The sequence below is a fragment of the Lactuca saligna genome, chromosome 3 (assembly GCF_052625555.1).
Source record: "Lactuca saligna cultivar CGN05327 chromosome 3, ASM5262555v1, whole genome shotgun sequence".
Lineage (NCBI taxonomy): Eukaryota > Viridiplantae > Streptophyta > Magnoliopsida > Asterales > Asteraceae > Lactuca > Lactuca saligna.
The window spans coordinates 11,295,624-11,320,687 of record NC_136419.1 but is presented as its reverse complement, the minus strand read 5'-3'; the positions used below and the strand labels follow the sequence as shown (position 1 = coordinate 11,320,687).

General features: G+C 35.3%; 1 protein-coding gene across 1 annotated transcript; it reads right to left on the bottom strand.

Moving 5' to 3' along the window:
- Nucleotides 1-1,783: 1,783 nt before the first annotated feature.
- LOC145034465 (cellulose synthase-like protein G2) lies at nucleotides 1,784-10,068 on the bottom strand. Its single transcript, XM_078982882.1, has 6 exons — nucleotides 9,400-10,068; nucleotides 9,028-9,177; nucleotides 3,581-3,706; nucleotides 3,062-3,496; nucleotides 2,540-2,887; nucleotides 1,784-2,443 (listed from the first exon to the last, which is right to left on the bottom strand). Exons 1-6 carry the CDS (start codon nucleotides 10,066-10,068, stop codon nucleotides 1,901-1,903), a joined length of 2,271 nt encoding a protein of 756 aa, XP_078839008.1. The 3' UTR covers nucleotides 1,784-1,900.
- Between the last annotated feature and the right edge of the window lie 14,996 nt (nucleotides 10,069-25,064).

Genomic DNA, 25,064 nt, shown 5'->3' with positions numbered 1-25,064 from the left:
ATACGTTTCTTTTAAGAAATGTTTTGATAAAATCTTATCATATTTTGTTTTGGTAACAAATTCCGCAACTCTTTTAATCAAAGGATTACTCTGATTTTATGAAACAAAGCATAAACAAATCGGTCTTTTTTGGCCGTGAAAATGGGGATGTCACAGATATGGATGCTGCATGGTGTCTTGGAACTCATTCTACTTCTTTCAGGTTCCATAAAACTTAGTTTGGTGTTCAACATCATGTATAACCGGAACATTAGTATTGGAACCAAATTCTTGAGGGGGAATGTTAAAGTAGTTTTCTAGATTTGTAACCGCTTAATTCCCAATCGATTGCACCTGCGGAACACTATGTACAACAACTCTACAATATGATTTTAGAAAGTCATGTTCTTTTGAGCAACTGTATCTCAAATAAACTCTCGAAAGGAAAAAACAAGTCATCGGAAAATTCATGATCAATACTTCTCCGCCTCCTTAACCCTTCCAAAGCAGCGAATCGTCACCACCACCACTTACCACTACTATTGCATCAGTGACGGTTCTGAAGTTGGATCCATATTATGAAGTTGAATTTGCAATTTAAGTGTATCATATTTTATCTTTTCAAAATTCAAATTCCTTTGCCTTTTCAACTCTTCATCTTAACGAATGTATTGCAGTGGGTTTCCAAGCAACCTTTTTCTCCTGATAGCATACAATCGAACTAATTTGCTCGACTTGCAAATATAAGAGAATGGGAGGAATAAGGTGGTGGGTAAATAGAGGTGGTTGGGGGTTGCTATTTATTTTCTTTTAAATAATTTTAATTATAGAAAAATTAAAAATAAATTAAAAGGTGTAAATTAGTCATTTCATATGGGTTATTGACTAACCACGATAGAAATTGAAATCATAAGGACCTTCTATGAGACTAAAACTGGTTAGGGACTAAAACCTAGAATCTAAAAATCCATATGGACCATTTCTGAAGTTTTGTATTAATTTAAGCATACTTTCCTAAACAAATATGGTCATTTCTATAAATGTGTGCGTGTAAAGGAAATGGATGTAAAAAATATCACATGTCTCATTTTATGTAACCTGCCATAAAAAAAGCCAACATAAATGAATATATCCATGGACCTGACATAAGGTACTTCCAATAGAGAAGAGAATGTGTGAAGGAGTTATGGAGAAGTCTTCATTTGTCGCTCAATGTATTAAACCTTGAAAATGATCTTTTTTTTTTTTTTTTGTGGAATTTAGATGTTGTTGGTGAGGAATTGTCTACTTTTTGCACATATATTTACAATTTTGATGGAATCTTTCAACTCCCAAAAGAGATGAAATGTAGCAAATGAGTCCATATATTGATTTTGCATAATTTATTACAAAAATAGTGATTATGTTTAAGTATGTTGAAACGCTTGATGTTTGTTTTGTGTTGTTTGCATTTTCCAGGTCGAAGCCCAATGATATGATGTGTTTATCTCCCTTCTTGAGGAAAGGGTTCAAACCCCCCTAGTGTGTATGTGAAATTAGTAGTACTTTAGGAGTTGATTAGATTATCCATTTTAAAAGAATAAGGAATCTATGTTTGAAAGGATCAACTACAAGTAAAAATACACTCACTTTATAATTATAATTGGTTTTCATAAATTGAAGAACATAATGTGATTACTATGTAAAAGATTTCTTAATTGTGAGTTACAACGTACGATAATATCATACTAAAACCTTTTATATAGTTAATTCATATGATATATAATACTAACAAATTATAAACCTAGTCATAAAAACCAAAATAAATCATGTGCACTCATGCAATCTCTAAACTACTAAACTGTTAAAATACAATCTTTTACATTTTATTAGTCATAGTAAAAGAAATGGACTGAAAACTACAACACAAGCCTACCATAATCTAAAAGACCAAAGGGGAGGCGAGATACACCATTGAAGCAATGACAATTGATCTTAACGTTATCTTTAGTGGCATTCTTCCATGGTCATTCCTAATGAACATGGCTTCATAAATAGGCCAACTATTTAAAACTCCAAAACCCGCCAAAAAGAGTTGTACAAATAAGTCCTCGAATCCTCCATTCTTAATTATTTTTATAATCCCACCCATTAACGCTACAAGGTTGACCAAAGCAACCACTGATATAGGGTAAAAGAAAGGCGATTCGACTCCAAATTCCATCATTCCTTTATCATATCTTGTATTGGCTTCTTTATCAATCACTTTGTTTGTCACATTAAATGTAGAAGAAGATACATGTAACTTCGTTAGCGTATACTCGATTACTCCAAAAATATAGCTTGAAAGAGATCGAATGATCCATGCCCTTTGGTTATTAAACCAACCTCGTGGAGTTCCACCTCTTAGTATGAACTCAAATAATTCTTGACAATAGGCTCCTATGAATGAGAAGATATATAACAAACACCATGGATCTGAAACCTGTATAATATATCGGATTTCAAGTAGTTAAAATCTAATTAACATGTATTTGGAACTCATTTTTATGATTTTTAATCGATAATACAATCATGATACCTTAGGAAAAAGTGGAAAAGATTGGATGATGGCTAATTGAGGTAAAATGGAATAGATAAAAAGCGGGATGCACCAAATGGGCCAAAAGGCATAATGAAGGTAACATAGGGTTTGCAAAAAGGGTAATATTTTGGACCCATAGTTAATTGGGTTGTACTCGGAAAAGGCCATATCTAAAACCCCCATTGACCATCTTTGGGTTTGATTGAGCAAGTCATGAAGGTTCATGGGTGCATCCCCTAAGAACGCTGGTCTTTTTGGTAAACAAAAGACGGACCTCCATCCTTGACATTGAAGAAGATATCCTGTGTAAAAGTCCTCCACCAATGATCCATATCGATAGCCTAACTATACAACAACAAAGCAATTTAGCTATTGTATAATTATAAGTGTTAGATATATGTGAAGTCTTTGGTATACTCTTCAACATAACTCTTATGGATAGATGGGTGACACCAACATTAATTGAAATGTGTGATATACTAACAATAACATATTATAGCACAAACTTTATATACATACCCTGGAGCCCCATTCGGTTTGAGCCTCAAAATCACATCTAGCTACCTCATGCGCCCGAGCCAACACTTCATTAGATTGGATTGCTTGTTTTTCATTTTGACTTTGACTTTGTTCAAATGTACATGATGGGGGTTTTCCATAAAAGGCCCCTCTTCTAAAGAAACACCCAGTGCCAGCATGAGAAGGGCCTACTAAACCATCAAAACCGGTCATATTGATTTGGAATATGAATTTAAATTCAGCACCGTATAAGTCCTCTTTATTGATCCCATGAAATAGTTGAGGATATTGGATATAAGCTATGTTTTGAGAATCTTTTGAAGGGTCTAAGAAGTAACACAATGCTTCTAGTGGTGTTTTTGGGTCATTTGAGTACATATCACAATCCATAGTCAGGACAACTGGTGCATTTGTCATGGTATGTGATACACGAAGCTGAAACAAACAAGAGAAACATTATACAAGTATTTACATATTACACAAATTTGAAAAGACATGCGAATAGTTACGTAATTTTACCAAAACATTAAGAGCACCAGCCTTAAATCTGTGAGGTGTGCCTTTGCGTTTCTCACGCGAGACATAAATAAGGTTTGGCATCACATTACCTTGGACATCGTTGTCTATAGTGCCATTTAACAAAACCTGTTCACATCATACATTAGCATTGTGGCATTTATCTTTTGCAATATCTAGATACAAAAAACTACATAGAAAACACATGTTATTATATATGAATCTTAAACGATTAAGATAATATTTATACAACCACATATTTTTCTTTTACGAACTTATTTAACATAAAGAACTTTTTACACTGACCTTCACAATAATGTTTAATACATTCTCAAAATTTCTTTTACCAATCCAAATAATAAATTTCATCTTTTATGAACAATTTATATATGTAAAAAAATTATGGATCTGTATTAACGAATTAAAACATAATTAAATAATTTATATAAAAATTTGTTTTGTTATATAGATCTACGAACGTTATATCTCATCCTCCTTAATAAATGAAAGTTTTTTTGCCACATGTCTTTTTCTTCTTCATCTGAACATATGACATTTTCTAGAATTATTGAATTTTTTTATTTTCCACTTGTCATTTTATTGTATTTTTCATTTTATTAAATTAAAATTCCACATTTAATATGTAATGCAATATATATGTAAGGTATTTATTAGAAATGATTTATATATTTAATGTATTCAATGTATTAAAGCCTTATTAATTTTAATAATTTAAATTTTTTCTCATTATTTTTATAAATTCAAACTTTTCAAATTGTTAAAATTTCATATATATATATATATATATATATATATATATATATATATATATATATATATATATATATATATATATATATATATATATATATATATATATATATCATTGTTGTAAAAATCCCGATTAGGTCCCGAATAATCTCCGATTAATCTCTAGGCGCTACTTGACCAATTAGAGAGCATCTAGCGATTAATCCATGCATACAAAATGATTGAAACAGTAGAAACCGATGAAATTTTAACACATAGAATAAGTTATATCTCAATAGAAGCTATGTGAGGTATGATTGATGTTGTGTTTATCATATTAACCTATTTTGTTATGATATTAGTGATATTTATGAACTTTTATATGATATTAGTCATATTTAATTTTTTAAAATCTAACAAATTAGCAATTAATGGTCTCCGATTAATCTCCGTCTAGCCGATTAATCCTTTGACCCCAGTCTACCAACTAGCTAACGTAGAGCGATTTTTACAACTTTGATATATATATATATATATATATATATATATATATATATATATATATATATATATATATATATATATATATATCGAGTCTTAATCCGACAGAAACCCAAAATTGGTAAGAACTGCGATGACTATTTTTCACCAATCATTTCATCAATATCACAAATATGAAACCCATTTACTTGGTCGTGACACGTTCGCATGCGGCGCACGTGCATGAAACATAATACGAATTCGAGGAAATAATCATGTGTGACAAATGTTTATGGAATGTCATTTAAATTGGGTTTTCTTTTCTTGTTCATTTTTTTTTGTTTTTTTATTTTATTTTATTTATTTTTTGTTAAGAAAAAATTCAATTCTTTTAAATAGATATACACTTGATTTTAAAGATTTTTCGTTGATTTATTTTTTTAATTTTTTTTTTTGATTATCTTTACTACATGTTGAAGATAGTAGAGTTTTTTTATTATTATTTTTTTTTTTAATTTTTTCTACTTTTAAAAAAAATTAAATATTAGTTTGAGTTTTAATGTTTAATAATTATAAAATTTTAAAAGCAGAATATTAAAGCTCATAATATTTTTCGTTCATATATTTTTTTTAAATCATATTATTTTTGTATCATAAACTTTTGAATCATAACAATATTATACATCATACATTTTTTGAACATATTAATTTAGATCAAAATATATTGAATTAAATAAAGTTTTTATTCAATACAATATTCGGATCATTATATTTTTTCAATCATTTAATTTTGAATCATCAAAAATATAATAATTAAGAATCATTAAATATTTAAATCAAAATATTTTTAGATCATAACAAGTTAAGGATCCTAAACATTACTGAATCATAATATTTTAAATCATTTCTATTTGCATCATATTATGTTAAATATATATTTTTTTTAAAAACTTAAAATTTTTTAAAGTAAATTTTGGTATCTAAAACAACTTATTTTTTATATATTCTTTTTACAAAGTCATTAGAATATTGAGTAAAAGTATTCCTTCAATTTTAATAATTTTTGGAGAATTTTTTTTCTGAGCTTTTTTATAACTATAAAAAATACTTTTTAATTTTTTTTTATGATTGTGCTCATTTTGTAGAGAATTAAATTTTAAGAACTTTGGTTTTTTTATATTTTTTTATTCAAAAAAAAAAGTTATGACCGAAAAACTAAGCATATAAAAAAGTTATTATTATTATTATTATTTTTTTGTTTTTTAATATTTGTGGTACATACTTGAAGATAATAGATTTTTTTTTAATTTTTTTTAATTTTTTTTAAAATTAAATGTTGCTTCGAGTTTTATTGTTTAACAATTATAAAATTTAAAAAAATGAATATTAAGAATCATAATATTTTTCCTTCATATTTATTTAATCATATTATTTTTGTATCATAAAATTTTGAATCATAGTAGTTGGAATCATAACGATATTATGCATCATACATTTTTGGAACATATTAATTTGGATCGTAATATATTAAATTAAATAAAGTTTTTGTTCAATACAATATTTGGATCATTATATTTTTTGAATCATTTAATTTTCAATTATAAAAAATATAATAATTAAGAATCATTAAATATTTGAATCAAAATATTTTTAGATCATAACAAGTTAACGATCCTAAACATATTGAATCATAATATTTTTGAATTATAAATATTTTCAATCATCTTTATTTGCATCATATTATGTTCAACATGTTTTTAATAAACTTTTAATTTTTTAAAATAAAGTTTGGTTTCTAAAACACCTTATTTTTTAAAAATTCTTTTTACAAAGTCATTAGAATAATGAGTAGAAGTATTCCTTAAATATTTATAATTTTTAGAGAATTTTTTTCTAAGTTTTTTATAAACATAATATATATATATATATATATATATATATATATATATATATATATATATATATATATATATATATATATATATATATCATGACTTGTGAGAATTAAATTTTAAAAACTTTAGTTTTTTCAGATTTTTTTAAAGAAAAAATTGTTATGTTCGAAAAACTAATAGGTGGAAAATAACTCACCAACCAGAAAGCTACACTTGATAGAGAAAGAAAGACCACCTGGATTGGACACGTGTAGGAAGCTGGTGGCCCCTTTTCAAATGCTGAAATGTCCCTCTCGCCTATCCGAATTTGCTTTCTTAACCCCCATAATTTCTAATTTTTTCAATATTAGTCCTTATTCTTTTAAGAGTTTAATATTTGTACACTTTAAATCTTAGCCACTCATTTTTCCAAAGTACTGGTATAGATATCCTACTTTTATATATATATATATATATATATATATATATATATATATATATATATATATATATATATATATATATATATATATATATAGAGGGAAGGTTTATTTGTAAAACAAAAAAACCCTAAAAATCATAAAAATGCATAAAAAATTACCTAGACATTACAAAAAAAAAAATTTGAATTTTTTTATCAATAAATCGCAGCCTTTTTGACAATTTCGTTGGAAAAAAAAATTAAAAATCAATTTTTTTTGTGTAATTTTTTTTCAGTGGTTTTATATTAAAAGCTGCGATTTTTTGATAAAAAAAATTCAAAAAACGTTTTGTAATCTCTAAGTATTTTTTTATGTATTTTTATGATTTTTAGGGTTTTTTGGTTTTCCATAGAACCTAAACCTATATATATATATATATATATATATATATATATATATATATATATATATATATATATATATATATATATATATATATATATATATATATGGCAAAAGTGAACATGTGAGTGTTATGTATGTAATATTAGGTATAGAACCATCTAAATTAACATAAATTTGATTAAAAACATAATTTTCTTTCACTGTTAGTTTCTTATTGTTTTTGAATTCATATTATTTTTTATTTTTTAATTCAATCCTAACATCCGTGCATTTCGAATTTGTTTTTTATTAGACCTCTAGTAGAAACTTCATAACATTCTCCAACACTTACCTTATGCATATTTGCATTGTTTTTTCTTTTTTTTTAATGGATTATGGGAAGAGGATTATCGGATTTTTAACGAATAATTTCAATCTTTCACTATAGTTTTCTGTAATAAATTTCAATCTACCAAACTACATGTGGTTGGTAAAATATTCTTACACGCAGTTCTTTGTGTAAAATTAAACATATAAAACTCTATAAAATAATATGTACAAAGCCTAACATAAGCTCTAATAGAGGATACAAGAAATATAGTAGAGATATTTTATTGATTTTTATTAAAATTTTGTAGTTTTTGATGGTTTTATATTTAATATTAGGTACATAATAACTATATATTCACCAAGCCCTATATATATATATATATATATATATATATATATATATATATATATATATATATATATATATATATATATATATATATATATAGGAAAACGTTATATGGAAAACAAAAAACCCTGAAAATTATAAAAATGTATAAAAAATACTTAGACATCATTTTTTTTTTTTTAATTTATATACCCAAAAATCGCAGGTTTTTTTAGAAACCCTTTGAAAAAAATTCGATTTTTTTTGTTTTTTTTTTTTCAAAAAAAAATTCAGCGAAAATACATAAAAAGCTACGAAAATTCATAATATATAAAAAAAAGATTTGTAATATCTAAGTATTTTTTTTATGTATTTTTATGATTTTTAGGGTTTTGTTATTTTCTATAGAACCTAAACGTAATATATATATATATATATATATATATATATATATATATATATATATATATATATATATATATATATATATATATATATATATATATATTTATGTATAAAATAAAATCGAACTTTTGTTTATCGCATTTTATTTACTAAAACTACATACTTGATCAATATTAAATACATTATATTTTTGAAAAGTTTTTTTTAAACATTTTAAATATAGTTGTTGAGAAAAGCTTTATAAAAAAAAGTTGTGTATTGGAAATAATGCATATAACCCAGTTTATTGATACTTTGCTAGCTTCTTCTTGCAAGTTCTTAATAAAATTTTTATTTTTATTTATTTATTTTTGCATAAAACCCAGTTTCTTTAAATTAAACTGATGAATACGTTATATACCAAAAATAGTAAATTATAGAATGAGCTAATTAAATGCTCTAGCAGCTACGTGAATTTTCGTTGGACCCAATTCTAACCTGGACGACGGTCGGGTGGTCCACACGTGTGAATTCAGTGTTCCAATGGTTGAAGACATGGCCATACTTCTTATCATCATCATCATCAAGATCAACATTTCCACATACGACACTTTCTTCCACTTTCACTTTCATTGTCTCATACATCGACTGCAATAAAAGTTTGGATTTTGGTGAAGATCGTCCACATAAATCTTTTCGTAGATAAGTTTCAAGATAGATAGATATAATGATGTTAAATTTGGGTAAAACGTAGAATGCCAAAACGTAAATCTTATTATATGTCATTTTCTTTATTTTTTTGTAACAAGATAATTTTGATAAATACTTTTTATATTATTAAAAAAAATAAAAAAAAATAAAAAATAAGACCTTGATTTCATGGGTCTCAGGGAAGCGAGGGTAGTGGGAGCTAAAATGAGCTTCTGGACATCTATCCATTATTCCGTTCTTCTTGCAATATGGCAACCATTGTTTTGCAAACTTAGCAGCTTCCATGAAAGCAAACAGTGTAAGTTTTGAGCCTCCATCGTCTGACAAATAAACCGACAGTTTCTCTGTCGGGTAATCATAAGCCATGATTGACAAAGCCGTATTCACCGCCACCATTGGTGGTTCTTTGTAGGGATCCGCCGTGCATATGAACACATCCATCGCCGGAAATTTGGTGTCATCCTTTGGGAGGTTTTCAGGGAAGGTTCTCCGGTGAATCGGATTCATCCTAAAGCCTTGGTGAGTGAACCACATAAAAGCTAAGACGATATCAGCCAGTAACATGAGTACAGAGACTGTGGTGTTGGTGGTGTGGAAGAGGATGGTGGTTTGGTGATAAAGAATGGCTACGATGTTGCATGCATATATGAGTGCAAATATACGATTGGGCCATGTGCGACGGCAGGTCAACCGTGTGTGAAGCGGAGGAGGATGGTTTTGCATGGTGGTTCTTTGTCTTCCGGTGGCGCTAGCTCCGGCTACGTACCCAATATTAATTACTTGAATTTGATTGTATAGTTTCTTTAAATATCGAACTACCATCCTCATTATATTCATATAGTATTGACACCAATAGGAAGATACTTTTATTTTTATAAGAAGGGATAATGAATAATAAGGGATAATGATTTGAAAGAGCAACGAAGTTTCGATTTTGTTTATATTTAATCATTAAACTTTTTTTATTATCTATTTCTACTGAATTATTGAAGCTGTTTACATTTTATCCTTATGGTTCAGTGATCAGTTTCAATAGTTCATGGACAAATACATAATGAAAAAAAATTTAATGATTAAATGTGAACAAAATCGAAAATTCATTTCCCTCTAAAAAAAATCGAATGACTAAATGTGAACAAACTTCCTCTTATCTTATGTTTTAGCAAATTATTTATTTTTGTTAAATTTTAGTAACATTAGTTGATGAAATAAAAAAATAAAACTCCGAAAAATATATTAAAAACAAAAACAAAAAACCGAAGCCGAAATAAAAAATAATGGTTTGGTATTTTCCAAAATAAAAAATCAAAATTTTCAATTTAATTTTGGTTTAACAGAAAAATGAACCATTCTCACCCATAACTATTAAAAAATTTTGTTTTATTGTTAGAAATTACAAGAAAAAAATTAAAAACTTTTTTTAAATAGTTATTTAAATATGAATTATTTTTTCTAAAACCTTTTAAAATTATGAGTGATTTTTTTGAAAGAAAAAAAATAACGCCGTTTTAATTGTTGAATATATAGCTATTTTTTTCCAAAAAAATATATTTTTGTAAAGGTAATAGGGATGGGGTGGTTTGGACGCAACACTTCATAAAATATGTTAACTATTTTACTTAATTCTATACGACTAGTTAAATAATTATAAATTTTAATAATTATTCAAACTTTTTAAGAAAATACAATCTCATTTATAAATCACTTGTTTGAGTAAATTAAAAATATCTAAATTTTAAACAACTTGACTTTCATTTTCGATATCCTTTTTAAGATTAATATACGTAATATGATGTATGTTAATACATGGAGTATAACAACATATATAATGTATCAATATGTGTATGTATTCTTTTATAAACAACATATATGGTTTAATATATGCCAATTTATATGTTACATAATTTTATAACACAAAATTCATACACATAATATTAGGATAATTTTTATACATAGAATATTTGTTAAACCATAATACAAGAGGAAAGTTTGTTCACATTTATTTAATGAACTTTTGAGGGAAACATATTTTAAATTTTGTTCACATTTATTCACTAAATTTTTTTTCATTATCTATTTGTCACTAAACTATTAAAACTGTTTACATTTTACCTTTATGACCGGTTGTTACCGATCATAACAGTAACAACCAATCATAAGTGTAAAATGTAAACAGTTTTAATAGTTTAATAACAAATAAATAATGAAACAAAGTTTAATTACTAAATATTAATAAAATTAAAATTTTATTACCCTTTCAAATCATTAGTCCTTATAATAAACATACGATACGTACGTTTTAGAAAAAGAGTTTCATACCAACAACTCTACTTGATATATATATATATATATATATATATATATATATATATATATATATATATATATATATATATATATATATATATATATATATATAGGTTATTTGATTTATAATTTTTTTAACATGATGCAGTATGATGATTACAATTATGTACCATATTAACAACATATAATATAACCGATTATATGTAATGGAAATAATTAAATAATAACTTTAATCTTCTCAAAGATATTCTTATTTTAAATAATTTGCACCTGGTTTGAAAATGAAATTATTTAACTTTTAATTAATAAGCCGCCTTGATATTATATTATTAAATTCTTAAAGATGGTTATGGAGACATATAAGCCAACAAAAAAAAAAACAGACAAAAACTTCCAATAAAACACCTACGAAGAGCAATAATAATGCAATAATAATGCCGTCACTCTATTTTTTATATTATAATTAGGTTATAACCCGTGTACTAAACTAAACGGGAAACAACATATAACAACTTTGAAATTAATAGACGTTATAATTAATAATACATTTGCAAACAATTGTTTTTTTTTTAAAAAAAAAACTTAAATGTTTTGGCTGTAGCTGTATAATTGTTCATTAAGGAATTGTTTATGAACATTATAAACATTTAGGGTATTGTTTAGAGTAGTTCTATTTCTTTCACTTATCCCATTAGTTTTCACATTGTTGTTAAAAACATAACATGTGTTCAAAGTTTGTACTATCATAAAATTTTGAAACTATCGGAGAGGTTGCAATGAACATTGGATAAATTATAGATGCTAATTGTCAATCCACAATAGTTATTACATAGCCTAACATAAACAAAAAAGGAAATCAATTCACTGAAAATAAATTAACTTGTGGAGATGTACTTCCGATTTTTATTTCTTTGGTCATTAAACTTGAAAGATCATTGTTGAAACCCTTGTACCTTTTTTTAAATTGATTCAGTCTCCACCCAGTTTAGGCTATTAACCCGATCATTAAGAAGACCATCATAATCATCAGGTAAACATTAAAATAAATTAGGCAATGTGACCCTTGAACAAAAAGGTCATTCATTTGGAGTAATGCCAATTCCTAGTTTTTCTGTTGCTCCAAGGAGTTTTCCTTTCGTCCATCACGATCATCTAGAAAATTAGCAAATCTCATTAAACCAATCAGATTTATAAACAATTCATGATAACATCATTTTTTTTGGTTGATTACCATTGATGCTCGTAGGTCAACTTGGTATCCGGCTCTTATTAGGCTTCCAACTAAGTCCTAGAAAACATACCCCCAAGACTTCCCAATACCTTCCATCCTTCAAAAAGAAAGTATAATAAATAAAGATTGGTTGAAAAAGACATTTCACAATTTTTTTATTCCCAAATAAACATATGATAGTGAGAACCTGCTTCATATTTTCTGCAAATTTGATCTTAGATATAGTATAAAATTAACAAAAATACCTACTAAGTTAAATGATTGTATGAGAATTAAACACTACATTATAAAACTTGAAAGGAATTCAATTCCACTACTTCCATTATTTTTTGAAAGACCAAAATACCTCCACTATAAAAGAAAATTCAAATGTACAATAAAAAAGAAAGAAAGAATACCCGTTCCACATTGTTGCCAATAAACCAACATTCCACTATTCTCAATCTAAACAAACGTCTCTTAAACACACTAAAATCATTTTAACAAAACTAAATATGTGGCAATAAAAAAATATTGTAAATAACCCTACCTTGGGTTTGTGAAGCACGTACAACTTCAAGTTTCATTTTTAGAAAATCAAAAATGAATTTATCAAAGTCTCTTATAAACAACTTTTGTTTTCAATTTTCACCACTTCTCTCTAGAATCCTCTATTTTGCAAACTATGAAAGTTTCAAGGTAGACTCATAAGTAAAAAAACAACCACCTTAAGAGGTAATAACTAAGTTAAGTGTCAAAGAGACTGAAAAGACACATAATAGCCAACTCGAGTATCAAAGAGACTAAAAAAGACATATACATACAACACAAGGTTAATAATAATATATTTTGGTTCAACCATTTTGTCAAATAGCTCCTCTGCAACATCCTTAAAAACCATCATGCCCAAATGATAGATCGCTTAATGAAAAGGGCATCTAATTCACAGAAGGTTTATAGCAATATTTAGATTAATAGGCTGATATACAATCTCCTTTTTATGATGTCTAATTTATATTTTTACTGTAACGACCCGTTTCCGGTATGTTAATTCCTTGGTATTTGTTTTGAAGTTTTGCAAGAGGGACTCGGCGAGTTCATAGCCTGACTCGCCGAGTAGGGTCGGGATTTCGAGCACGTTTTAGCTGGAGACTCGACGAGTCCATATTCCGGACTCGGCGAGTCTGTCCGTCTGGGAGAAACCCTAAATCCCCGGGTTGCCCACTATTTAAGCCACCTTATGGCCCTCATTCTCGCCTCCTTCACCCTGAGAAGCTGTGAGAAAACCCTAACTTCGTTCTTGAGTGTTGTGAGTGATTTTTATATGCATTTGTGAAGGCTTGAAGAAGGAGAAGAAGAAAGGAGCAAGGAGAAGGAGTGTAGAGCAGAGATTCAAGGGAAAACAAGAGCTCTTTGAGGTATTCTTCTGATTTCTTTCCCTTTTTATGATTAAAAGCCCTTTTTAGATCTAGTTGATGCCTTTCTCAAGCTTTGTGTTGATATGGAAGCCTTCTTATGCCGAGATATCTTTAGATCTGTATATTTGGGAGTTGTAGAGCCCAGATCTATTGCCTTTTTGGAGCTATTTTGCATATTAGCCCTAGATCTACCCCTTTTATGCATCTTTTAGCCTTTATTCCTTTGTTCTTGTGTTTGTGCACGTAAAGTTGGAAACTTTACGTGGTAAACCAGATTATTGGACTCAGATCTATCATTTGTATGTTTTGGATTCGAGCAGAAACGAGTGTAGAATAGTTGCATGGCGGTGACTCAGCGAGTCGGAAGAACGACTCGGCGAGTCGAGTCGCGAGTCCCCGATTCCTTCCTTTTGAGCGGTGTCTGTCGTGTGGGACCAGTGAGTAGTAGGGTGGACTCAGCGAGTTGAGGGTAGACTCAGTAATGGAGGGACTCGGCGAGTTGTTCATACAACTCGGCGAGTCCAAGGCAATCTTCTTAAGTTCAAGAACAACTCGTCGAGTTGTTCATATGACTCGGCGAGTCGGATGAAGATTGTCTGAATTCTTGGATCGAGAGGGTACTCGTCGAGTCGATGCCATACTCGACGAGTAGCAGCGAGTAGGGTTGAGGTGTGAGAGTAGAGACTCGGCGAGTTGGCGGCCCAACTCGGCGAGTCAGGTCAAATGAGAGTTGACTGTGACCAAGGGTAAAAGAGTCATTTTACCCAAGTGTAATGTTTAGTATTTGATTGAGTGTGTTTATGGACGTGTAGCCAGGGAGATACCGGAGCAGCAACAGTTAGATTCCAGAGTCATACACTCAGCAGCCAGTTTACGAGGTGAGTTTCCTTCCAGTAGGAACGGGTCTAAGGCCACAATGCCGGCCCGTTTAGTAGCGGTAGTTTCCGGACTTTGGTCCGATGCAGTTGTTAGTTTGTTTGATGCCTTCGTGGCTCAGACAGGATTTATGTGTTAAGTGTTATGGGCTACGGCCTGACGTAGTATGCAGTATATGAGTTTATGATCATGTGTGTTATGCTATTTGAAATATGTTTTTGCTATGCTATGCTATGCCCAGTCAGTTCCGGACTTCGGTCCGATGCAGTTAGTTCCGGACTTCGGTCCGATGCAGTTAGTCCCGGACTTCGGTCCGATGCAGGGGACAAGGTCCCAGTCAGTTCCAGACTTCGGTCCGATGCAGTTAGTTCCGGACTTTGGTCCGATGTAGGGGACAAGGTCCCAGTCAGTTCCGGACTTCGGTCCGATGCAGCTAGTTCCAGACTTCAGTCTGATGCAGTGGGCAAGGCCCAGTATGTGCTTATTTATATATATTGTATGGTATGTGGTAGCTTGGGGGAGCTCACTAAGCTTCGTGCTTACAGTTTCAGTTTTGGTTTCAGGTACTTCCGCAAGCAAAGGGAAGAGCTCGGGGTGATAGCATCGCACACACCACAGCTTTAGCTTTTATTCTGGGAATTGATTTAGTTTGTTGTGATTTGACATAGTATGATACAGTTTTCTGCACAGTGTTTTTATTATGTTTGGGATACATCACGTATGGTTTTAGATATGACACTCAGATTATGGTTTTGGTTATATTGAAAAATGAAATTTTTGGGTCGTTTCAAGTTGGTATCAGAGCCCTAGTTTGAGGGATTCGGATACACTTCCGGGTGTATCTGAACTCAAACTAAGGGGAAATAAAAAAAGATTTTTATTTTTAAAAGAAAACGTCTTCTAAAAAGAATTTTGAAAGCACCTAGAAAGAAAGAAATTTTTAACGAGATAGAGGTGTGTGCATGCGATCAGCCGAGCTCAAGTAAGTACTCCCAAATTACCCATACAAGTTATTTGTTCAGTTTCAGTTTCAGTAGAACAGCATGCTAGTATAGGACTAAGGATCTAGGAGAATGCCTTATGTGCCTGCTTTATGTGTTACAGCTTTATGAGTATTGCATGCTAGTATGGAGTAGACAACAGTAGGATAGCCTGTTTAGGTTATGCCTGATAGTATGAGCTTAGTATCCTATGCTAGTACAGTTTCTTGTTATGAGAATAGTTTTGCTTGAGTTTGTTTCCCTTATCCGAATGCTGCTTGCTTCGTGCTTTGTGGGGTTCTGAGTGATGGGAGTTAGCCATTAGGTGAACACGTCACACCACATGTGATCAGGGTTGAATAATCCCAGAGTGCTGGAACTGGCCCTATTGCGCAACTCTTGTTTGAGTCCAACCGTTATAGGGACGGGTCTTTTACTTGAAAGATTATATGATCCTCATCACATGTGATGGTGTTTAGGTGGTGGCTAATTGGCATTATGAGGAAACCTTCAGCAGCTGAGGACCAGTTGTGTTGAGCCTGGGGTTTCCCTAGGGCAAGCCTAGGATGAGAGTAGCAGAGAGCAGCAATAGTAGAAGTGACTTGGTGGAGTCAAGGCAGTTCTTGAGGAAAGTACGGATAGATGTGGAAGGTAGTATGGGCCCGTACTACTGAAAGCAGAGGATCCGTACTCGAATCAAGGAAGGCCAAGACAAGACCAGGAAGCTAGTAGAAGTATCATGATCCCTGGAGATATTTCAGTGTTCTGATGTTGTTATGATATGTTTCAGAATGGTAGTTTTGCGTCCGAGACCAGCAGTCGGCAGCTCAGATGCCGGAGGGGGATCAGGATCAGGATCAGGCCCGGAGGTCGGGCAGATGGATGAGCAGACCAGAGAGTTCCTTTCTTCTGAGGTTACCCGCATCATACTGGAGCAGACTCCTGTGATCTTCGGTTCGATCAAGGAGGGTATTTTAGAGCTGATGGATGAGAGATTGGGTATTTTCCGTGCCGAGATGGCGGCCATGATGGGGTTGCGCACACTTACGTTCAGGGAGTTCAGGGCATGCGGAGCTCCAGACTATCATGGGGCGCAGGACCCCATAGCGAGTACCAGATGGTTGGCGGATGTGGCCAACGCTTTCCGCACTAGCAGGTGTCACGAGGGGGACAAAGTCAGATTGGCGTCCTGTCTTCTGAAGGACAGGGCACGAGATTGGTGGGAGGAGGTCGGACATGCCATCGGGGATGATGCGGCATTGGACGCCATGACCTAGGCTGATTTCTCTACCAGGTTCAGGGCGGAGTTTGCACCGGTCATTGAGGTGCAGCAGTTAGCTAGGGAGTTTCAGGACCTTACCCAGACTACAGAGACAGTGGCGGAGATCACCGCCAAGTTCAGGGAGAGGGCTCTTCTTGTTCCTCAGTATGCAGCCGATGAGGAGATGAAGAAGGCCCGTTATCATGAGATGTTGCAGAGTGATATCCGCATGTTTGTGAGCCGGTCCAGTTGTAAAATGCTGGATGACATGATTGCTAGAGCTCGGGAGAGGGAGATTGATCTCGAGATGGAGAAGAAGAGGAAACCCGAGGCGGTTTCGGGTTCAGGCAGTTTGGGCAAAAAGCCCAAGGTATCTGATCACAGGTCCAGGAGTCAGCAGAGCCATGGTTGATGTGGGAAGTGTGGGAGATTGCACGAGGGAACGTGCAAGGCAGGGAGTTCCGGCTGCTATAAGTGCGGTCGAATTGGGCATTTGAGCAGGGATTGTACGGCCCCTGCTACTGCTGTTGCAGCATCAGATCTGATTTGCTTTCAGTGCAATCAGAGGGGACATAAAAAGTCCCAGTGTCCAAGTTTAGCTGCAGCAGGGAAGGTGGTTGCACCTGCCCCTGCTACTTTGAGGATTACAGATGGCCGTCAGGGCCGAGCAGAGACACCAGTGGCTAGGAGCCGAGCTTTTCAGTTGACAGCAGAGGAGGCGCGAGCGACTCCTGATGTGGTGACGGGTATGTATCTTTCCTTCATCTTTTAATTATTATTATCGTTTGAATATTACTTGATGGTATGTTTTATTTAGGGTCGTTCTTGGTGAACGGCATTTCTGCTTTGGTATTGTTCGATTCGGGGGCTACCCGATCATTCGTATCGCTTGCGCTTAGCAAGAGATTTAGTAGGGCTCCTGGGGAGCTGGATTGTCCATTAGAGGTTGAGATAGCAGATGATAGGACCGTGAGGGTCGGCAGAGTACATAGAGGGTGTTCCCTTCAGATATTTGATGAGCAGTTTTCAGTGGATCTGGTACCTATTCCCCTGCGAGGGAATAAAGTTATTGTGGGCATGAATTGGCTAAGCCCCAATGGGGCGGTGATTGATTGTGAGCTTCAGGTAGTGAGGGTTCACACTCCCAGTGGGGGAGAGTTAGTGATTCAGGGCGAGAGGCCACAGCGAGGACCGACCTTTTGTTCCGCCGCAAGGGCGAGGCGCTATGTTCAGCAGGGCTGCGCCGGTTTTGTAGCTTACATCTTGGATGTCCGGGAGAAGGGCAAGACGACAGTTGATGATGTTCCTATTGTTCGAGACTACCCGGATGTGTTTCCTGAGGATTTGCCGGGGATACCTCCTGAGAGACAGGCTGAGTTCAGGATCGACCTAATTCCTGGTGCGGCTCCGATAGCCAAAGCACCGTATCGACTAGCTCCCCCTGAGATGCAGGAGTTGTCTACACAGCTGCAGGAGCTGTTAGACAATGGTTTCATTCGGCCGAGCAGTTCGCCTTGGGGAGCGCCGATCCTGTTTGTGAGGAAGAAGGATGGGTCGCATCGTATGTGCATTGATTATCGGGAGTTGAATAAGGTAACGGTGAAGAACCGTTACCCACTTTCGAGGATAGATGATTTGTTTGATCAGCTTCAGGGAGCGTCTTGGTTCTCCAAGATCGATCTACACTCCGGTTATCATCAGATGCGGGTTAGAGATGAGGATGTACAGAAGACTGCTTTCAGGACCCGGTATGGTCATTATGAGTTCGTGGTGATGCCATTTGGGCTCACCAATGCCCCAGCCGCGTTCATGGATCTCATGAACCGCGTGTGCAGGCCGATGCTGGATCGGTCAGTGATAGTATTCATAGATGATATCTTGGTATATTCCAAGACACAGGGGCAACACGAGGAGCACCTGCGGGAGGTGTTGGAGGCTTTGAGGAGGGAGAGACTTTTCACAAAGTTCTCCAAGTGTGAGTTTTGGTTGCGCGAGGTGCAGTTTCTTGGTCATCTCGTCAACCAGAAGGGTATTTTGGTAGATCCGGCCAAGATAGAGGCCGTGATGCAGTGGGAGGTCCCGAAGTCTCCATCTGAGATTCGGAGCTTCCTAGGGTTGGCAGGGTATTATCGGAGATTTATTCAGGACTTCTCCAAGATAGCAGTGCCGCTCACCCAACTAACCAAAAAGTCGGTGGTATTTCGTTGGGGGCCTGAGCAGCAGGCGGCGTTCGAGACTCTCAGACAGAAATTGTGCGAGGCTCCGATCCTTACCTTGCCAGAGGGAGTAGAGGACTTCGTAGTCTATTGTGATGCTTCAATCATAGGTATGGGGGCAGTATTGATGCAGCGAGGCCATGTGGTAGCTTATGCCTCGAGACAGTTGAAGCCTCACGAGGCTAATTATCCTACCCACGATTTGGAGCTGGGGGCAGTTATGTTTGCCCTCAAGATTTGGATACATTACCTTTATGGGGTCCGTTGTATTATTTACACGGATCACAAGAGTTTGCGGTATCTTATGGATCAGCTGAGTCTGAACATGAGGCAGAGGAGGTGGTTGGACGTGCTGAAGGATTATGATTGTGAGATCCTTTATCATCCAGGGAAGGCCAACGTGGTGGCCGACGCCCTAAGCCACAAAGTGTCGGCGGCCCCTATTAGAGATCTGTGTATGAGGATGACAGTGATCACTCCGTTGTTGGAGCGGATCAAGGAGGCTCAGATGGAGGGTCTCAAGGAGGAGAGGCAGAAGTGTGAGAGGATAGTGGGCCGAGTAGCTTCGTTTGATTATGAAAGTCGGGGTTTGCTAACGCTTCATGGGAGGGTGTGGGTACCGTACTGGGGTGGAGTACGGCAGGTATTGATGGACGAGGCTCATAAGTCTCGGTTTTCTATCCACCCAGGGGCGACGAAAATGTATCGAGATCTTCGACCTGATTATTGGTGGCCCTGCATGAAGCGGGACGTCGCTTGGTATGTTGAGAGATGCTTGACCTGCCGGAAGGTCAAGGCGGAGCACCAGAGACCTCACGGCAAGATGCAGCCGTTAGACATTCCCGTGTGGAAGTGGGAGGACATCACCATGGATTTTGTCACCAAGCTCCCCAGGACCGCACGTGGAGTGGATTCGATATGGGTAGTAGTAGATCGGTTGACGAAGAGTGCCCATTTTATTCCGATTCAGGAGAGTATATCAGCGGAAAAGTTAGCCGATATCTATGTGCGAGAGATTGTGGCACGTCATGGAGTGCCGGTATCGGTGGTGTCAGACCGAGATGTCCGTTTCACATCCAGATTCTGGAAGCGGTTCCACGACGAGATGGGTAGTCGTCTCCATTTCAGCACCGCTTTCCACCCTCAGACTGACGGGCAGAGCGAGAGGACGATTCAGACTCTTGAGGACATGCTTAGGGCATGTGTTCTAGATTTCGGTGGCAGTTGGGATACGTATCTTCCGTTAGCGGAATTCTCATATAACAATAGTTATCATGCGAACATTGATCGACCTCCTTTTGAGATGCTGTATGGGAGGAAGTGTAGGACCCCGATTTGTTGGGGCGAGGTCGGTCAGCGAGTCATCGGGAGCACAGAAGTGGTGCTCAAGACGACTGAGTTGATCCAGCAGGTCCGTAGTAGGCTGCAGACTGCGCAGAGTCGGCAGAAGAGCTACGCCGACAGGAGGCGTTCGGACTTGGAGTTCCAGGTGGGAGATATGGTCCTTCTGAAGGTCTCACCTTGGAAGGGTGTCATCAGGTTCCGGAAGAGGGGCAAGTTGGGCCCCAGATTTATTGGTCCTTTCAGGGTTTTGGCCCGGGTGGGTCGGGTTGCTTATCGGTTAGATCTTCCTGAGGAGCTTAGTCAGATCCACAACACCTTCCATGTGTCTCAGTTGAGGAAGTGTTTGGTGGATGAGTCAGCAGTCGTTCCCCTAGAGGATATTCAGGTTGATAGCAGCCTGAATTATATTGAGAGGCCGGTCGCGATTCTGGACCGGAAGACCAAGACCTTGAGGAACAAGGTAATTCAGTTAGTGAAGGTGCAGTGGCAGCACCGGAAGGGGTCTGAATGGACGTGGGAGGCTGAGGAGGAGATGAGAGCGCACTACCCGGAGATATTTGCAGATTCAACCGTAGCAGACTTCGAGGACGAAGTCTGAGATAAGTGGGGGAGAATTGTAACGACCCGTTTCCGGTATGTTAATTCCTTGGTATTTGTTTTGAAGTTTTGCAAGAGGGACTCGGCGAGTTCATAGCCTGACTCGCCGAGTAGGGTCGGGATTTCGAGCACGTGTTAGCTGGAGACTCGACGAGTCCATATTCTGGACTCGGCGAGTCTGTCCGTCTGGGAGAAACCTTAAATCCCCGGGTTGCCCACTATTTAAGCCACCTTATGGCCCTCATTCTCGCCTCCTTCACCCTGAGAAGCTGTGAGAAAACCCTAACTTCGTTCTTGAGTATTGTGAGTGATTTTTATATGCATTTGTGAAGGCTTGAAGAAGGAGAAGAAGAAAGGAGCAAGGAGAAGGAGTGTAGAGCAGAGATTCAAGGGAACGCAAGAGCTCTTTGAGGTATTCTTCTGATTTCTTTCCCTTTTTATGATTAAAAGCCCTTTTTAGATCTAGTTAATGCCTTTCTCAAGCTTTGTGTTGATATGGAAGCCTTCTTATGCCGAGATATCTTTAGATCTGTATATTTGGGAGTTGTAGAGCCCAGATCTATTGCCTTTTTGGAGCTATTTTGCATATTAGCCCTAGATCTACCCCTTTTATGCATCTTTTAGCCTTTATTCCTTTGTTCTTGTGTTTGTGCACGTAAAGTTGGAAAATTTACGTGGTAAACCAGCTTATTGGAGTCAGATCTATCATTTGTATGTTTTGGATTCGAGCAGAAACGAGTGTAGAATAGTTGCATGGCGGTGACTCGGCGAGTTGGAAGAACGACTCGGCGAGTCGAGTCGCGAGTCACCGATTCCTACCTTTTGAGCGGTGTCTGTCGTGTGGGACCAGTGAGTAGTAGGGTGGACTCAGCGAGTTGAGGGTAGACTTAGTAATGGAGGGACTCGGCGAGTTGTTCATACAACTCGGCGAGTCCAAGGCAATCTTCTTAAGTTCAAGAACAACTCATCGAGTTGTTCATATGACTCGGCGAGTCGGATGAAGATTGTCTGAATTCTTGGATCGAGAGGGTACTCGTTGAGTCGATGCCATACTCGACGAGTAGCAGCAAGTAGGGTTGAGGTGTGAGAGTAGAGACTCGGCGAGTTGGCGGCCCAACTCGGCGAGTCAGGTCAAAAGAGAGTTGACTGTGACCAAGGGTAAAAGAGTCATTTTACCAATGTGCAATGTTTAGTATTTGATTGAGTGTGTTTATGGACGTGTAGCCAGGGAGATACCGGAGCAGCAACAGTTAGATTCCAGAGTCATACACTCAGCAGCCAGTTTACAAGGTGAGTTTCCTTCCAGTAGGAACGGGTCTAAGGCCACAATACCGGCCCGTTTAGTAACGGTAGTTTCCGGACTTTGGTCCGATGCAGTTGTTAGTTTGTTTGATGCCTTCGTGGCTCAGACAGGATTTATGTGTTAAGTGTTATGGGCTACGGCCTGACGTAGTATGCAGTATATGAGTTTATGATCATGTGTGTTATGCTATTTGAAATAGGTTTTTGCTATGCTATGCTATGCCCAGTCAGTTCCGGACTTCGGTCCGATGCAGTTAGTTCCGGACTTCGGTCCGATGCAGTTAGTTCCGGACTTCGGTCCGATGCAGGGGACAAGGTCCCAGTCAGTTCCGGACTTCGGTCCGATGCAGTTAGTTCCGGACTTTGGTCCGATGTAGGGGACAAGGTCCCAGTCAGTTCCGGACTTCGGTCCGATGCAGCTAGTTCCAGACTACGGTCTGATGCAGTGGGCAAGGCCCAGTATGTGTTTATTTATATATATATATATATATATATATATATATATATATATATATATATATATATATATATATATATATATTGTATGGTATGTGGTAGCTTGGGGGAGCTCACTAAGCTTCGTGTTTACAGTTTCAGTTTTGGTTTCAGGTACTTCCGCAAGCAAAGGGAAGAGCTCGGGGTGATAGCATCGCACACACCACAACTTTAGCTTTTATCCTGGGAATTGATTTAGTTTGTTGTGATTTGACATAGTATGATACAGTTTTCCGCACAGTGTTTTTATTATGTTTGGGATACATCACGTATGGTTTTATGATATGACACTCAGATTATGGTTTTGGTTATATTGAAAAACGAAATTTTTGGGTCGTTTCATTTACGGGAAGATTTAAATAATGGATTTATTGATTGCATTTGATGGAAAACAAAGATAGAAGTAGGAAATGTGGAGATCACCAACCAGTTCTACATAGACAAAGTCACCAAGAATGTATAAAGATCATTTAGTTGATAAATCAACATGCTAATCGATCTACTATATAAAGATAAAGACACAGACACATATAACTAGTTAAAATTTCATCAAACATAAACACACAAACATACAAATATAACAAAATGAGGTTCCAAGAACACATTTGATATATACAAAACAAAATCAAGATTAGGTTCCACAGGAGTGAGCCAAACGATGAATATAAAGACCCGTAAGTAAAAAAACGGATAAAGTTGAAATCGTATAAATACCAACATTAAGCAATCAGTTACATTCCTAAAATCTTCTGATCTTCCTAATTAAGTGTCAAATTTCCGTTAGTTAAATCCTTGATTTCTTGGGGCTCAATTGAAATTGTGAACAAAAATTATGAGTGGGAATGGATACAAATATGGGATAGGATTTAATTGTTATTGTAGTTCCTGATTTGAGCATGATTTTAAAGTTTGTTGATATGTTTTTTGGTCTTAATATACAAAATTCAATTTTCGAATTATGGATGATTGAAATAGACCGGAATAAGAAGAAGGTTAATGAGAAGATGCCATGTGGCAGTATAGATGTGTAGAAAATTGCCAAGTGGCAATTCTAGGTTTTGTTTATTAGAGGAGAGAGATATATTATAAATATATTGTAGCTAATTGTATGTTTTTATCTTGCATATTGTACAATCATATATATAGATATGACTCTACTAAAACTTATTATGTGTTCTGTCCTTATCTTCCCGTAGGTTTTCTATTCGCCTGATTGTTTCTTTTGATTTTCGTGGACTTTTTTGGGTTATCCATTGCCTTATATGCTAGCATATAATTTTTCATTTTGCCGATTTAGGATTGAGTTTGTATCCCAACAATCCTCCCCTCAAACCCAAGTTTCGTCATTGGCCTCCCCTTCAACGACTGTTCATCACATCTAATCCTTTTTTTATAACGCCGCCGATATTAGACTTTCGATATAAGGCTTCAGGATCCACTTCGTTGGATCGAGAATTACTGGGGATTGTGACACCTGTGCCGACCACATCTAGTGGCAGGGCCAGAAATTTTTATATGAGAACATTCTATGTAGTTATCATATCCGGTGGATTAAAAAAACAAGATATAATATCTTTAGCTGGGAGTACAATAACATAGAATATGTTTACAAATAATTTTTTTTATATACATAAAACAATTTTTTTGGGATACTGTAGTACCCTAAACGCTCCATGTAGCTCCACCATTGACCAAATCAATTGGATTTTAACTATAGCTCTGATACCACTTGTTATGATCGCTATTAGCCCAAACATAAGAACATGAGGTTCCATTTTTCTAAAACTAATTGGTGATAGAATGGATTACCCATTGTCT

Coding starts and splice junctions, on each gene's coding strand:
- LOC145034465 (XM_078982882.1), bottom strand. CDS start 10,068: ATGAGGATGGTAGTTCGATATTTAAAGAAACTATACAATCAAATTCAA. Junction 9,178..9,399: donor CTGAGACCCATGAAATCAAG/GTCTTATTTTTT, acceptor CTTTTATTGCAG/TCGATGTATGAGACAATGAA. Junction 3,707..9,027: donor ACCACCCGACCGTCGTCCAG/GTTAGAATTGGG, acceptor TGATGTGAACAG/GTTTTGTTAAATGGCACTAT.